The sequence below is a fragment of the Dasypus novemcinctus genome, chromosome 2 (assembly GCF_030445035.2).
Source record: "Dasypus novemcinctus isolate mDasNov1 chromosome 2, mDasNov1.1.hap2, whole genome shotgun sequence".
NCBI classification, from domain to species: Eukaryota; Metazoa; Chordata; class Mammalia; order Cingulata; family Dasypodidae; genus Dasypus; species Dasypus novemcinctus.
In genome coordinates this window covers 198,257,124-198,273,980 of record NC_080674.1, presented here as the reverse complement: position 1 = coordinate 198,273,980, position 16,857 = coordinate 198,257,124, and the positions used below count along the sequence as shown (strand labels likewise).

The 16,857-nt window shown below is 55.0% G+C and overlaps 1 protein-coding gene and 1 long non-coding RNA gene across 3 annotated transcripts in view; one reads left to right on the top strand and one right to left on the bottom strand.

Moving 5' to 3' along the window:
• Positions 1-5,324, bottom strand: part of WNT3A (Wnt family member 3A) — a 58,457-nt gene extending 53,133 nt beyond the window's left edge. Inside the window, exon 1 of the mRNA XM_004466887.3 lies at positions 5,093-5,324. Coding sequence (XP_004466944.1) covers positions 5,093-5,163 — 71 coding nt within the window. The 5' untranslated portion in view covers positions 5,164-5,324. The remainder of the gene's footprint in view (positions 1-5,092) is intronic.
• On the top strand, positions 4,683-9,566 carry LOC139437439 (uncharacterized). 2 transcript variants are annotated; one of them, XR_011647246.1, is made up of 4 exons: positions 4,683-4,936; positions 6,099-6,242; positions 6,675-8,404; positions 9,339-9,566. It is a non-coding gene; the product is annotated as an uncharacterized lncRNA (long non-coding RNA). The 2 variants fall into 2 exon arrangements; XR_011647245.1 differs by having other exon boundaries at positions 8,224-9,566.
• Positions 9,567-16,857: the final 7,291 nt, after the last annotated feature.

Here is a 16,857-nt window from a genome sequence, read left to right as displayed (position 1 = left end):
GGAACTTGCTACAGACTTGGTCTCTGTCCTCCAAGATCCTACAGGGGATTCACAGCACTGTCTGAGGGGACATGCATTGCCCCTGTCACTGAGGGGTTCAGACAAAAGCTGGTGATTTTATGCAAGGTGCTCCTTCTGCAAGAAGAGGTCAGCCAAGGCAATTTTTATGGATCTCTTTACCCTGACTCTATTCATGATCGATTGTATTTCTTTACCTTGTTCTTCAAGGTGTGTGCAAATCAAATGGCAAGTCATTCTTTAAAAAATGGCAACAAATCCAAGGAAATGAGGGGCTGCCACCCTGAGACAATCTACTGCACCAGAGCACCAGATGTATATTCTGAGTGTTTTCAGCAGCTAAGTTCAAGAGCCAAAAGTAAGAGATGAGAGCTACATTCCTTTAGCTCCACGCTTGGGAAGGAATTCGCCATAGTGGGCTTCCGAAAGGTCTGTCCTGATGGTTATCGGTCCTTGAGTCAGCTGACCCCATGCGGTTTATGTCTGGCTATTTCTGATGTTGGTCAGAAATTTATATTCAGATACATATGGCTATTCCTGCTATAGTCGCTGGTGATATGCAAAATATGCAACATATTGCCCCTTGCGATAAGCAAAGTATGGTGTTTTGTGGTCCTGTGGCAGCAACTCTTCCAGTGCCGGACAGTCTACAATACACGGAGTTGACCTAGTATCTCTACATTTCTTTGGTTTTGAACCTTGGACCCAACCTTACTAGCCTTGGGGAGAGAAACACAGAAGAGTGTGGAAGGGAGAGAAAGGAGAAGAGAAAAAGGTAGGGGAGCTAGGAGAGCAGAGCGGAGGACACATACCCCTTGGGAGCCCCTCAGCCCTGGGAAGGAGCTCACTGGGGGGGTGGGGGTCATGTAATGGGGGGGGCTCTTGATCCCCAAGGTAGCCTGTCTGAGATGTCTCAGACCCCTTGCTCACCCCCTTTCCAGGTGGCCCTGGTCCACCTCCGCTGTCTTCCTCCTTCTCCCATGCCTGCTCCATGCTGCGGCTCTCCCGCTCACAGATGGCACTGAGGTCTTGGTTCCATCTCTTGCACCAACACGTGCCTGTTTGTCCTGACCAAGACCCTCCCTACCTCCAACTCCACTTCCACCAGCACCCAGCTCCCCCAGTTCCTGCTCTGACTTCCAAGGACCAGGACAAGTGCGGTTGCTAGCTCTCCTTAACCTGCCCGGTACTGCACGTTGCACCTCCACAAATGGGCTACCACAGGACCTGTTTCCATCCTAGGCAGGGAAGACAGTGCCCAGAGGTAGCTTGAGGTACGACAGGGAGGGCTGCTCTGCCGAAGGCAGAGCGAGGAGATGGAGAAAAGGAGTCCTCTAGGCAGAGAAGGGTGAACACTAGCAACGGCATGCACTCGTGTGCACGAGCAAGTGCCTCTGTGCTGATGCATAGACGGGGCGGCCGGAGGGGAGAGTGAACGAATCCTGGCGGGCCCTGGAGGCTTTGCCAAGCCATCTGGCTTTGTAGAGACTGGGGGTCAATGACGGTATTTATGGGCAGTGATGTGGCTACATGGAAAGGTTCCCTGGTGCAGTGCGCTTAGGAGGCTGCTAAAACAGCCCAGTCCTGCAGGCTCCCACGAGGGGACGGACAGCCGGGAAGGGAGCCCCAATGGGCAAGGAATTCCCTCTGCTCTGCAAGGCAGTGGCAGCGGGTTGGATGCCACTAAACATATCTCCCAGAAAGTTCCCTCTTTTTGTCTGTAGGACTGGAGGGGTGGGCCCCGAGGCAGGGGGCGCACTGAGCCCCGGGAGTGCTCAGTGCAGAGAGAGGAGGGGAGCCAACGAAAGGTTAAAGAGGCCGGCAGTGGAGGCAGCAGGTTGGACATTGCTAACGGGAAGAGGGAGGAGACCAGAGCCACGGCCCAGCTGTGAGGCGGAAAAGGAGAGTGTACTCCAAAGCACAACACCACATGCGGCGCTGGATGCCAGGTCGGGGTTTGCTCTCCCCTTGTTCCACCAGACAAGGAGGGGTGGACCATCCTCTCCGCCTAACACCTACCCGGGACGATTTTTAATTAAAAACGAATTCAGCTTGGATAAGGGATGTTGAGAGAGGTTGGCGTGCCCTGCTGCAACCCTGCCTCCTGGGGCAAGCTGGATGGGATCAGGTGCCCAGCCCCCGGCCCATTCCGGGTCTTTGCTCCCTGTCTGTCCCAGCAGGAGCCCAGAAAAGCACTCCTGGAGGTCTCTCTAACTCTAAACCTTTCTGACCGTAGTCCAGAGCTGGTCTGGGGCGTCCTCCTGTGCCTGGGACGGAGAGGCAGCGGCTGTTCCGATTCCCACACTGCGCTGCCAGTGACACCTCGCCTCTGCCTCCCTTCTCCCTCCTCTCCTCCCCCCGCCCAAAAAAGCCACACCAACTTCAAAAGCCTAATTGCCCCTGATTCCGGCTGTTTCCTGGTTTTGTGTTTCTCCAGGTGAGGAAGTCCTGCTCGGTTTCACTTTTATATGTGATCTGCTACGATAATGGCCCGGGCTGCAAGTGGCTGCTGCGGCGGAGGAGAGTCTGGAAAGAAGCGACTGGGGCGTGTGCCTCTATTTCAGGGAGGGAGGGTATTTCAGGGAGGGAGGGTGAGACAAAGAGCCAATTAGGACGGTGAGGGTGAAGGTGAGAACTGACAAAGAAGCGCCCTGCAGGTGAGGGAGGCTCCAGCTGGTGGGCTTAACTGGCTCAGCTCCCACGCCAAAGCCCCCTCGAGAGGCTGGAGCTGGGGGCAGGAGCAAGGACAAGCTCCTTTCGGAAAGTGCTCCCAGGTAGAGGGTGCAGCTGAAAGGAAAACACGCCCCACCACTGCTGTTAAACGTTATAACGTTTGCACCATCTGTCTTTCCAGTGTTGATTCTCCCTGATTCTCTACCACCACTTTCCCTTTCTTTTCTCTCTCCATCCGGTCTCCTATTTTGCGTGCCTATTGGGAGAACACGCCTGTCCCCTACGCAGCGTGCCTGGTGGGACAGGGGAAAGGTGGGGGGTGGGGGCAGTGAGGGGCTGAACGGTCTTGTCCTCAGGGAGGCAGCCTCCCCTGGGGTGGGGAGACAGTGTCCGCACAGGAAGCATCTTCTCTGGAAACCGAGAATGACTAAGTGAGAAGCCTACTGAGAACAAAGCGTGGGGTACGGGGGCCAGGTGGTCCGGCCACCTCACCCCTGTCAATCCGAGATGAGGTCCCTCTGAGACCTCGGGGCTGATTTAGGCTTCTTGATTGGGTTGGGGTTGCTGAGAGAGAGGTGGATGAAGAACAGAGGGCGCGGAGGTCCAGCCTCACCTGCAGAACGGACTTCATTCCGGGTAAAAAGGGTGGGGGGCGGGGTGGGGGGCGACAGGACCAGGAACCTCAGGGCCGACCGCGTCCTCCTGTCCCGACGTCTCCAGGACAAAGATTACCAGGGAGCAGGGTGGCCAGGAGGCTGGTGACAGAGCCCCAGTTTATATGGGAGGAGTGCGGGGGCGAAAGGCGCTTCCTTTGGGGCGCAGGAAGGCGGCGGTGGCGGAGGGTTCTAATTAGCTGCCTGGGCCGAGCGGGGGCAAGGCCGGCCCTCCCAGCCCTCCCGGACGCGCTCCCCCACCCCCGACCCGCTTCCCTGCTGCTGGGCACGACCCGGGCGCGATGGCTGGTGCCGCGCAGCGGACGCGGTGGTGCGTGGCTGCGCGGGCCCGCGCCGGGTGCGCGGGGCCAGGAGCTGTCGGGGATCCCCGAAGCGCCTCCGGGTGGCTTCTTCCAGGCCCGCCGACCGGCGTCCTGGCCGCGAGATCCACCGCCTAGCCGGCGCATTCCACCTGGGTTGCGGGCAAACCTTGCGCTCTCCCCACCCCGGGCGCCCCGGCACCTGAACCTTCTCGACGAAGAGAAAAATGATTATCGGATTAAATGTACTTCGGCTCGCTCTGTCTCTCACCCCCTTCCCCTCGGCATAATTATTATAATTCCAGGCAAGCCGACGGAGAGGGCTCCTGGAAGAGGGGGTGGGGGCGTATGTTTGCAGGAAGGCTGCTTTGCAACTCTGGGGCCCCGTCCGCCGCCCGCCCGCCCCTCTGCGCCCACATTCCCCCCACCCCCTGCAAGTTTTGTTCGCAAAATGCTGAGCATCTCAGAACGCTCCGCTCCCACGACAGCTGGGGTTCGGCTCTGTGTGGCCCTGGCTGGAGCGGGCTCTGCGGAATTGGATGCCCTGGAGGCAGCGTACCCTGACTCTCCCCCTCCCCATAAGTGCGGGTTTTTTTGGGGGGGGGGGCGAGCGGCAGGGCTGAGACCCTTTGGGACTCTTCGTGGGTTGATCTGCACTTGCACTGCCAGACTGAGGAAGGCCTCAGATGTGGGGTCCTAGGAGCCTCTCACCTTGCGCCTCTGCCTCCTCTTTCCAGCAGCCCCCTCCTGGTGACCGCGGCCCGGGCCGGGGGCTCACAGATAGGATCCCTCCCAGCACCCGGGGAGGGGGAGGAAGGCTCAGGAGGCAGACCGCAGGCGAGGCGCCGAGGTAAGAGCCCGAGTGCTCCCCCCCCCCCCCCCCGTCGTGCCTCCCCCTTACTCCCCGCCGGTCCCGGCTGTCTTTACGTAACTTCGCTGCCCCGAGCTGTTCGGTCTTGTCTCACCAACTTTGTTTTAAGGTGTCTGTGTGTGAGTGTGTGTGCGTAAGACACGGTCCTTAGAAAAAGTCTCCAGCTAATCTCCCTTTCCCCCTCTCCGCCTCCTGCACGCCCTCCTGTCTTCTCCGGCTATCTCTTGGCCAAAGGCTGCCCGTCGCCTCTGCATCAGTGTCGCCACCTCTCCCCAGCCCACTGTTGGCCCATCCGACGCCGAGACAGCTGGGACCGGCAGGTCCTTAACCGGCCCTCCAGGCCTGGGGGACCAAAGCCCCCGGAAGCTCCGCCACCCGCGTCCCAGCCGCGGCCCGAACAGGTCCAAAGTGGCCGCCAAGGAAAACAACCCTGCGCGGTCCGACAGGAGCGGGAGGAGCAGATCGCGGGCTCCGGGCCACCGTGGGGGCCCTACGGGAGGGGACTGCGGTTCGGGGGCGGGACCGGGACGGGACCAACGCGTGGAAGGCTCACTCACCACCAGATCGGGTAGCTGCCCAATGCCAGCTTCAGGCCGCAGAGTAATAAGAAGTATCCAAGCGGGGCCATCGCCGGGCGGGAGAGCGCCAAGCGCCGGGAGTCCGCCCCGAGAGCGCGGGCGCCAGGGCGGGCCGGGCCCTGGGAGCTGGCGCTGCGGCCGCAGGGGACGCGGGTGTGCGCGGTTGTGAACCGATGTGTGCGCGGGTGTGCGCGGGCTCTGAGGGCGGCGCTGCGCCAGGTGGGCCGGCGGCCGGGCGGCGGGCCGGGGCCCGGGGCGGCGCGGGGCGGCGGGGGCGGGGCAGCGCCGCGGGGGGCGCCCGCCGGGGCTGGGGCGGGGCGGGCCGGGGGCGGGCCAGGCCCCGAGAGCTGGCGCGGCGGCGGCGCCGGCCCCTCCTGCCACCGCGGGGTGCGCGGGGTGCGCGGGGTGCGCGGGGTGCGCGGGGTGCGCGGGGTGCGCGGGGTGCGCGGGCTCAGAGGGCTGTGCTGCGCCAGGTGGAGCGGCGGCCGGGCGGCGCTGGGTGACCCGGGTGGGCTAGCGGCGCCGCGGTGAGAGGGGTGGGCATCCACCTGGGCCAGGACGGGGCGGCACGGTAGACAGGTGGCGCCCCAGGGCGTCCGGACCCGCGGCCTCTAGGAGATCCCGGGTGGCGCCCTCGGTCTCCAGCACCTCGTGCCCTCCGCTCGCGGGACGCACCGTCCCACCTCTTGCCCCTGCTGGGTTGCGTGCCCCGGTGCTCTCTGTCCCTTGCCCTCTTTTATCTCCTTGACCGCGGGGACCCTTTGTCCGCTTGTCTGCTCGCGGCCGGACCCCGTCCGCTGGGACCTGTGCCGCCCTGGCGGCTCCGTGGATGGAGAGACCCAGAGGGGCGCGGCCTGCCCCAGGGCTACGCAGGCCATCCCGGAGCGGGCGTCCGAACGCGAGGCTTCAGGCCGCGGCTGGCAACCAGCGGCGCTGTGGAGCCCAGGTGCTGATCCCTTATCTTTGTCCCCACACACCCCCCCAGGGAGGAGAATGCGGCCCGTGAGGAGGAGAGGCCGCTGCGCCCTGGGCACCCACCGCGATGTCCGTTCCCGAGGCTGGCAGTCAGGGCTGACTGCTGGTGACAACCGGGAGCTTCTTCAGCCGGAAGGGATTACTGACAAGTTTGGTAAGTGATACCATTCTGATGATGGGGAAAAGGAAACCCAGAAAGGGGTGGTGACTTGTCCAGGGACACAGGGACTGAAGAGCCAGTTTTCCGGCTTCTGTCCAGCCGCTCTGCGCGGGGGCTCTGCGCGGGGCTCTGCGCGTATCCACCTGCAACCCGGGAGACGGTCAGGGAGGTTCCTTATTTGAGGAGGGACAGGTCCAACTCAGAAAGTGGCCCCCGCCTCTCGCCTGGGCGCACGATACCGACAATGTGCTGCCCCAGAGGCTTTCCCACCCTAGACCAGACACAATCCCACTGCCATGTGGCTTAGCAGGGATTCAGCGCCCTCTTTTAGAGTTGGGATAAAAGGCTCAGAGAAGCCGCATGGGGCAGAATGGCACTTAGGAGTCAGAATTTGAGACCCTTCAATGAGGTCTGTTTTCGCTACAGGCTCATCCCCTCCACACCAGCCCGGGAACTTGAAGCAAGAGGCAGGCCGCAAATGCACAGCGTGCTGCCTGTACCCCCACCCCCTGCCTTGGTTTCTCCATCTTCAAAGGGAGCCTCTGGGACTGGGATTGTGCCAGGTCCTTTGGGCCCTCACCCCAGGGGGTCTCTGAGAGATGGAGCCAGGAACCCCTCCCTCCAGCTCGGCTGAGAAGAGTCTTCCCTCTTGCACAGCCCTTGGGATCTACCTAAGCGCTTGCACGCCCTCTTCCTCCTACCCCCTTCTTTGAGTCACTGCACCCCAGCCCCCGCCAGAGGGAAGGGGGGCAGAGTCCTGGAATGAAGTGGGGTGGGGAGAGAGGGGGGCTCCTCTGGACTTTCCCTCTCTCTCAGTGAAAATCCCACCCAATTATAGCATTACCGGGGGAATGGGGACTTGGGTGAGTGGGGCGGGGGCAAAGCCTGAGGCGGGCGGGCAGGTGGGCTCCCGCCTTCGCCTCCCCAGCTGTGGGGCCTGAGGATTAAAGCTGTCGCTGGGGAGGGGAGGGTGGCAGGGGGGGTGCACATGCAAAGAGGGGTGGCTGAGCCCGCCGGGAGGACAGCCCCACAATCCCGCCTGAGGAACCTCTGCAGGGCGTGCGCGATCGAGCAGGTGTGCTTGTCTTCCTCATTCTTTGCCTCCCTCCTCTGGCCCCCTCTGCTTCTGACTTCTCTCTCATTCTTTGCATCCTTAGTTCCTGTCCTTGGCCTGTGCTGAAGCGGCGGTGGTGAGCAGGCAGCGTAGGGGAGTGAGAGAGAGGGGGAGACCCCCTTGGGGAGGGCCAGCTCCTTCGTTTTGCAGAAGATGAAAGAAAGGGAGGAAAGAGAGAAGGGCCTGGGCTCGGCAACCTGCCCCTGAGTTCTGGGAGAGCGAAGCCCCTCCAGCCGCGAACTCCCAGGGGAAAATCCTTTTGCTGGAGAGTTCACCAAAGAGCTAGATGGCAGCCTGTCTTCAGAATGGTCTACAGTTCTACAGGAAAGAAGGGAGAGGAGGTTGCATGGTGATCTGGGCTGGGGGTATGTGGTCTTCTCCCAAGCCAATAGAGTGCCTTCCCCGGGCCAGCCCCTTGCACAGTGCCTCGCGTCCCCTCATAGGTTTCCTGGAAACCTCTGCTCCTGAGCAGATGAGGGTGGGGCAGAGAGGAGAGGGGGCAAGTCTAGGGCAGGGACCCAGCTGGGGGCAAACCGCAGGGAGAGGGAAGGGCACGTGGGGCCCGTAGGAGCTCAGGGAGAGGTTGTCGTCGCTACCAAGACCTGCCCCCCATTTCTTGGGTACCATCTAGGTCCCGCAGAATCTGATTTCACAGGGAAGCGGTGGCCGTCCCATCCTGCCTGAGCCAAGTTTCCCACCAGCCCCAGAAGATGGGGGCCTAGAAATTTCGGAAAGGGATGTTTTTTTTTATTTCTGAGTAGGGGATGCTGAAGCTTGACTTTAGGACGAAGTCCCGACTCCTGTGCGTGCCCTTGCTGGGTGCCTGTGCTCCCCTTGGCTCCTGTCTCCATTTCGCCCCAGGTGTCGGCCTCAGGTTGCCGCTCCAGGGCAGGGCCCTTCCTGGCAGCGCCCCCTGCTGCTCTCCAGCCATAACAGCGAGCACATCTCTAACGGGACCTGCGGCGTCTCCTCCACCGACCATGGGGTTCTCGGGGACAGGACCACGACTGTCCTCCTCGCCACAGGGCTGCACGTACGCCAGGTGCTTAGAGAGCAGGGGCTGGATGCTGGGTGAGGCCAGGCATTGTCCTCGAGCAGGACCCAGGTGGACATGGAGGAGGGCGGCCCCAGAGGATGGAGGCGCAGTAACTCACCAGAACCTGAATGGGGACATCTGAGAAACTGGACAGGGCCCTGAGGAGATGTCCGCAGTGTCCCATTAAACAGAGTTCTCCATTTGTCCATGAGCCCGGGTGGGGGTGGGGTACAGAGGTTGCAGGAGGCTGCTGGCGGCTGGGTTCCTCCCAGAATAGCACCAGATGGGAAAGAGGGCACTGCTCAGGAGGCAGCAGGTTAGGGGCGGTCACTGGATCAGAGGCTGATGCCCAGGTGGGGGGCAGCACGTTTCCTGTCTCTGGCTGGGCTTTCAGGTAACAGGATTTTCTGGGGGTAGTTCCTGTGTTGGGTGGAGGTGTATGGGTTTCAGACACTCACTGCTTATTTCCTTCTTCCCCTTCTTCTGAGTAAGAAGAAATTGGGGGAGCAGGGAAAGGGATCTTGATAGCAAGAGAGCAGCTCCTTGAATGAGGACCCTGGCGGGGGTGGAGGGGAAGGGCCACAAGGAACAACCAGTTGGCAGCCAGCTGGGGGCTGGGGATGGATGGTTTCTCAACACAGGAGAGACAGTTTCCTCTCCCGGTTTGGTTCTTTAGTTCCTTCCAGAAGCTTCCTGTAGCAGTTTGGTGTTATTGATGAATTCCAAAAAGAAATATTGGCTTATGTTTGTAAACTGATCTTTTCCTCTGGACATATTAGATTATATTGGATTCAGAGGTTTGCTTGATTAAGTAATCATGTAAATCTCTTGTGTCAGTAGGGTGTTGAGTTCCCATCTTTTGGTGGGTGGGGATTCAAGACAAAAGGCCTGGCACAGGACAGAATTGAGGTCTTTTAACATTGGAGTTTTGATGTTGGAGTTTGCTGCTGAAGCTGGAGCCCCAGGAGAGAGACAGAGCCGTTCGCCTGATAGTCTACAGCTGACCTTGTGGAGGAAACAGATTTGCTGAGCCCAGAGGAACCCGGGAAGCCTGAACCTCAGCCTTCAGCAGCCATCTTGCTCCAAATAGACTTTGGTGAGGGAAGTAACTTATGCTTTATGGCCTGGTATCTGTAAGCTCCTACCACAAATAAATACCCTTTATAAAAACCAATCAGTTTCTGGTATTTTGCATCAGCACCTCTTTGGCTGACTGATACACTTCCCTTGCCTGTTTGCCGTGCTCCAGCCAATTGCTGTTCAGGTCTTGATATTCTTCAGTCCAGAGGAAGGGGGTCCTTGGCTCTCAAAGGCAGGGCCTCCAGGCTTCCCCTGCAGTGTCTCATTGTCCTACAACACCTTCAATCCAAAACAATCCACAACAGTTGTTCTTTTTTAAGTAACCAGGTCCAAACACTAACAACTTCAGAGTCATTTGAAGACACAATTCAACTACAATTTTTTAAAAAAGACTATTTTTTATTTCAGTCTCAAATACAAGCAGTTGCACGCCCTGCTGGGCCTGGCATGTGTCTCAAACCTGGGAGTCAGCCCAGGCAGACATCCTCATTCTTCCCTGTGATTTCCATGTGGTGCTTGCTTTTTAGCATGGCTACACTGCAGTACAATATGGAAACTCAGCCACTCATGCCCATTGGTGACTAGGGGGGTTACTGTGTCTCTCTTGAACATTTAAAGTATCTTGCAGGGTCCCCAAGAGTTTGCTGGGGCTCCCCATGGCAACTTGAGGCACGGTTTGGGAACCACAGCTCTAAAGAGGGCAGCTCTGTGGGCTCAAGAGGCATGAGTCATTAGGACTCATTCAAAGGAAATGTGCCTAGTCCATGTGTCCCCAGAGCGCACACACAGGTGCACAAGGCACCTGCCTGCTCTCACCCACTGGTGAGTGGGCCTTTGTTTGTCTGATAACTTGTTTCTCTTTCCCAATCTATTACTGTCATATAACTAACGAGCCCTCCTGTACAGTTTGAGTTGCTTCCTTCTTTTTGTTTCTCTTTCTCTCTTCTGCTCTGCTTCTTATCTATCAGTGCTGGCTCAGTAGCACATCCCTGTATCACTATCCCTTGTCCCTTTCTCCTGGTCTCTGGGTCAACTTCCCATGTCGATTCACTGCCAGCAAGCCTTTGTCCCAGGCTTGGTTCCTGAGAGAAGCTGACTGTAGGGGTTGAAGGGCTTCTGGGGTGTGCTCTCTGTGCCTGTCTCCTAGCCTGCAAAAGGAGGGTGCACTAGTCTGCCAAAGAGACGCCAAAGAGATGCAAAGTACCAGAAATCTGTTGGCTTTTATAATGGGGATTTATTTGGGGGTAAAAGTTTACAGTTCCATGGCCAAATCAAGACATCGGCAGAGAAGCATTCTCACCAAAGTCAGCTACTCTTGGTCCTGGCATGTTGCCATGTGGTGAAATAAGATGGCCGCCAATCTCTGAGAGGTTTTCCTTCCCTTCTGGGCTTACTCTCTCAGGCTCAGCTGCTCTGCTTTCTTCCTGATTTCAGCTGCAAGCTGCCATAGGGCTTGTCTCTTAGGGTTTCCTTTCTCTCCTGGCATAGGAGCCTGTTTCATTCCAGGCTTCCTGTATCTGTCTTGGTCATGCTGCTCTTTTCTTGATTTCAGCTGTAAACAACTTTCAGGCAAATTGCTCCTCTCCCCGTGGTCTCAGCTGTTTGAGCCTCCTTTTTTGGCAGGATTAAAAATGACAGCACTCCCTCTTCCTGTGTCTGTCTGTCTAAATGTCCATTTATATCAGACCCAGCAAGGGGGCAGAGACTCAACCTGAGACATGCCCTCTGATGTAGTCAAATCAAAACCCCTAAAGCAATCTTATCAAGTGTTGTAATCAATGGCCCCTCAACTGAATTCAATACAAAGGGTATCACACCCAGAGGACTAGGTTAGTTAACGAACATTATCTCTTTTTTTGGGATTCATAAAATAATTTCAAACTACCACAGAGGATAACTGCCTACTCCTGGGGCTGAGGTAAAGGGGCCACGAGGCTGTGTTTGGCAAGGTTCTGACTGGTTCCCCCTGGCAGCTTCATAGCCTAGAAGGATGCCATAAAAGCCCTAACCTATGTGATTCCTAAGCTGACAGACGCCAGCCTCAAATGTGGAGCTGAGACTTGAGTTCAGGACTGTCTGTCTTCCAGGGATCATCTCCCCCGCCCACCCCATGTGATGCTGCTCTTATGATTTGTGCATCTGTGGTTTCCATCTTCTATAGACAGCTCTCTGTCTTCCCACTTATGCAGCCTATGCCCCAGCCCCTGTTCAGTCAGGTGCAGCCTGAGGGCACTGCTCAGCCCTGCCTGCAGTGCACATGGGTCATCTCAAGTCCTCTGCCTCCTTCTCTCTCCTGCTTGGACACATGTCCCCACAGCCTATCTCAGTGTGTCCTTGCTATAGATGCACTCTGGCTATGGGCTGTCTCATTCTTACTCTTGGTCCTTGTTCTGGTTTGCTTTTGTAGACCCCAGAAAATTGTGTTCTTAAGCTAACCCACTCTTATGTCTGTAACTGCAGTGTAGGTGGGGCCTTTTGATATTAGATACCATTAAGAGACCTTTAAGTAGATCGCTTTTGATTAGATTGCTTTAGGGCCTTTAGACTATGACACTGAGGCATAATCCAAGGTGGGTCTCTACCCTCTTGCTGGGGTCTTATACAAACAGAACTAAAAGCAGAAACACAGAGAAAGGAAGCTTCCATTTTGACCCTGCCACATGAGAGAGAGAACTCCAGGAACAGCAGAGATGGGCTGCCATCTTGCCTCACCATGTGGCAGGATGCCAGGATCACCAGCAACCAAACTTTGGTGAGAAAGCACTTCTGATGGTGCCTTGAGTTGGACATTTCATGGCCTCAGAACTATAAGCTTTTACCCTAATAAATTTCCTTTATAAAAGCCAACACATTTCTGGTATATTGCATTGGCAGCTTTAGCAAACTAAAACAGCTGCTATCTTTCTTCTTAGTTTCTAGTTTTACTTATCTTTTAAAAGTCTCTCCTCTCCAACCTAGATCCCTTGCCAAGTTTTCACTTCCTCTTGGCTCTCCAGATGGTTCTTGCAGTGAGGGCAGGGTGTTGGATTAGATGACTTTGTCAGGGTTCTTTGAGAATTGTAGCCCAACCACAACACCTGGAAGCTCACCATGTGTTCAGCACGTGGCTACGATTGTGTGGCCGCCATTGCGCTTAGTCCCGGGGGAAGCATTTGACTCCAAGGTGCCAGGTGAGGAAGCTGAGGATCAGTGAAGGGAAGCCATATTCCCAGTATTCCCAGGGGAAGTGGGATGGCGATGGGATTCTCAGTCTCCCTGTCTCCAAGACTGTTCTGGATTGAATCGGGTCCCCCCAAAAAGCCATGTTCAAGTCCTAACCCCAGTCCTGTGGGTGCAAACCCATTTGTATATAGGATCTTCTAACATGCTATCAAGATAAGGCCAAACTCATTAGGTGGGCCTTAATCCAAAATGACCGGAGTCCTTATAAGCAGAGGAAATTTGAATGCAGAGGTAGAAACCAGAGGAGGAGACAGGTAGGCCATGTGACAGAGTTTGAGCCACCGCCAGAACACTGCCAACTGTGGAGAAGCCACGGCCTGCCTATAACTTGGTTTTGGACATCGAGCCTTCTAGATCTTGGAATCCTTGGGTTATTTTAGGGGAACCATAGATTCCAAGTCTTATTCCTATGAAAGGATAGAATTCTGGGATTAAAGTCACAGAATCATGGAGCTCTGGAATCCCAGGTCTCATCACCGACTGTTCGGATGTGTGGGTTAGTTGTCCTGGGTTCTGTGTGGGGCTTGGAATCCTAGCATTGGTGCACACATCTAAAATGAGGGCATTAGATTGCCCAGCAGTGTTGACGTTTCATTGAAACTGAAGTGTTTCATTCCTTCCATTCATTCCTGCATGGTTCTGAGCTGTTTCCATTTCATGGTGACAGCAGGCAGATTGGTCCATTTCTGCTCAGACAGCTGCCCACCCAAGAGTTCGGCTTCTAGACCAACACTGCCACCGTGTGGCCCTGACAGGACTGCAGTGGCCTGGGTCCTGCAGGGGGAGCTGGGCCTGTTCTGGGCGGGACTGTGGGTGGAGTCAGCAGGGTCTCCTTCCCAGCCCTTGGCTCTCTTGGAACGTGACTCTTGAAGCCCTCATTCCCTGAGCTGATTCTGTGTCCTGTGGACAGTGCATTTTCCAGTGGCAGCAGTGACAGCAGGGAACTATGTTGGGTACTTTGGGCCTCACATCACTCAGAGATGTGGTTTTAGAGGCCAAAGTATGAAGTCCATAGGGCCATCATCCAAGCGTGGGTGTGTGATTCCCAGGCTGTGTCCTTCCATTATCTGTCAATGCCCCAGAGTCAGACCCGTTCGCCTTTTCAGCCCTGGAGAAGGTCCTCACCTCTACTTTGTTCACCATGTCTTCTGTCCACCTTCTGCATCTTCCACCACCTGAACTGTCAACCTGGAAGCCCTTAAACCCCAGGGGACACAGCTGGCCTCTGTTGAGAGCAGGGCCTGGCACAAAGGCTTGCAGGTAGAGAGTTGACATGGGAAGGGAGGTGACATGGGGAGGTAATCTTAGGACCAGGAGAGAGGGATGAAGTGAGTAGACTGAAGGGAGCAAATGTACTTTTCAGTTAGCAGTTGGTATTGGATCCCGCTGGAAGCTTCTCAGGAGCTCATGACAGTGGATGCATTTATCCATTGGCCTCCACCTACCTGTCTGGAAGGCTTACAGACCAGTTCACCACGACCCACTTCCCTAGGTCTCCTCACTCCTCCCTGCCCTTCTTGTTCTTTCCCATGTCTCTCTTGACACCTACCCTTTACTTTTGGTCTCTTTGTTCTGCGGCATTCTTCATTCTTCCTGAATGCTCTTCTCCTTAGTTCACAATGCCGACTGTCCTCATCCTCCATTATTTTAGACGATATCTAATTACCTGCCTATGCTTTTGCATCTCTTCTCCAGGAATCTGGAGGGCAACCGAGGTGAGGCATTGTCCAGTTGCATTTGTGTGAAGCGGTGGCTGAAGGTGTCCAGGGGTTCCCACTGGTTTCCTCTTCTTTGCTTCAGTGAGACTTGATGTTTGTTCCTGTGATGTCATCAGCCCCCTTCTTGGGCCTATGCCTGCCACTGTCTTTTATTTCCTTCACTGATTCCAATGCACTTCCTTCCCTCTCCCTCTCAACAGGCATCTCCACTCTCCTATTTCACTGAGGGAAGCCAAGGCCATCAATTTCCCACTGTCACAACCTGCAGAGAAGTCTATTTCTCTAGCTTCCAAGGATGAGGTTTCCCAGCCAGTCTAGAAGATTCCATAAAGCATTTGTTCCCTTTCCCTCTAAGCCCTCTGATGACTTAGCAATCATCTACCATCTCCTAAATCTTCAACCCTTCCCTCTATGCTAGTTCCTGTCTCCTAGTCTAGAAGCTTCCTTGAAACATACCCCTCCCAGACTACAATACAACGTTTCCTTTAAGCCAGCTAACCTGTCTTGCTGCTGGTGCCTCTCATCTAAGCAGTCTGAAAAAATGCTCCTCTTCTTCTGCTCTGCAAACCTGGGTTTTTATTCTTAACTCTCTATACTTTAACATCGTGCTGAAACAATTTATGCATTTTCCTTTGAGGTTACCAGATACAACAGATACTCTTCGCTGTCCCACCAACAGCTATTCTCAACTCCTCCTTTCTCTTATTGCTGAAAACTCCCACAAGGAAGCCTGAAGATGCCAGATGTTCTCTTTCTTGAACTTTCTTGGGGCATATTATCCAGCACTGGCCAGAGAGATGATGTAAAGGGGCTTCTGAGAAAGCTGTTTCTTCTTTCTGAGATGTAAGGAATGAGTTTTATTCCTCCTTTCTGCGTGCGTGCCAAAACACTTTTGGAACTGTGGCTTCCACATTGAAGGGGAAGGTCAAAGTGATGCTGAAAACCTAATTCCAACCCCAACATTCAGAGATGCTGAACATATCATAAATCGCCAGCCTCCAGACTTGTTAGGTAGGAGAAGTGAACGCTTATTGCTTAAGACATTGTATTAGTCAGCTAAAGGGATGCTTATGCAAAATACCAGAAATTGGTTGTTTTTTATAAGGGTATTTATTTGGGGTAGGAGCTTACAGATACCAGGCCATAATGCATAAATTACTTCCCTCACCAAAGTCTTTGTGGAGCAAGATGGCTGATGACATCTGCAAGGGTTCAGGCTTCCTGGGTTCCTATGTTCCTGGGGTTTGCTTTTCTCTGGGTTCAAGGTTCCTTCCTTTCTGGTGCTGGCTCTTCTTTCCTCTGGGTGCTGGCTTCCCAGGTCTTCAGCATCAAACTCTAACATCAGAAATCCCCAACTCTGTTCTTCACCATGCCTTTTATCTGTGAATCCCCACCCACCAAGGGGTGGGGAAACAACGCCCTAATCATACTCAATCATGCCCACGTACAGATCAGATTATAAGCATAATCCAGTATTTCTTTTTGGAATTCATCAATTGTATCAAACTGCTACACTCCACCCTCTGAATTCCAAAAAGTCATTACAATATTCAAAAAAGCCTTAAATCAGTTACAATGCAAGTACTAAATTATATCATAATTAATTTAAAGAAATTCATTTTGTCTTGGGGCAAAGTCCTGTCTGCTATAGACCTTTGAAACTTACAAAACAATTTATCTGTTTCCAGTACACAAATGGACAGACATAGGATAAACATTTTCATTACAATAAGGAGAAATTGGGAAGGAAACATGAGTCACGGGTCCTCTACAGTTCAGTAAACCTGCAGGGCATCCTCCATTCGACTTCAGCCTGAGAGCCATTCTTAAGATGGTGGTTTAATTTTCTTGGGGCCATATGGGGACCCACCCTTTCCATAGACTTGCCCAATGGCCATTTTCTTGGTTCCACCCTCATCAAGCCTCTTGGTGTTGACCAAGCTCCAGACCTCTCCCTCCAACAGTGTTGGGGTGATTGCCACACCTTACCCAAACTTTGGGTTAGAGTTTTAACTCCCTTAGTACAGTGATGTGAAGACAACATTCGGGAAACGGACTTGGCCCAGTGGTTAGGGCGTCTGTCTACCACATGGGAGGTCCACGATTCAAACCCCGGGCCTCCTTGACCCATGTGGAGCTGGCCCATGTGCTGTGCTGATGCGTGCAAGGAGTGCCGTGCCACGCAGGGGTGTACCCCTCATAGGGGAGCCCCACACTCAAGGAGTGCGCCCCGTAAGGAGAGCCGCCCAGCGCGAAAGGAAGTGCAGCCTGCCCAGGAATGGCGCCGCCCACACTTCCCGTGCTGCTGACGACAATAGAAGCGGACAAAGAAACAAGACGCAGCAAATAGACACAGAGAACCGACAACCGAGGGAGGGGGGAATTAAATAAATAAAAAAAATAAATAAATCTTAAAAAAAAAAAAAGACAACATTCCCC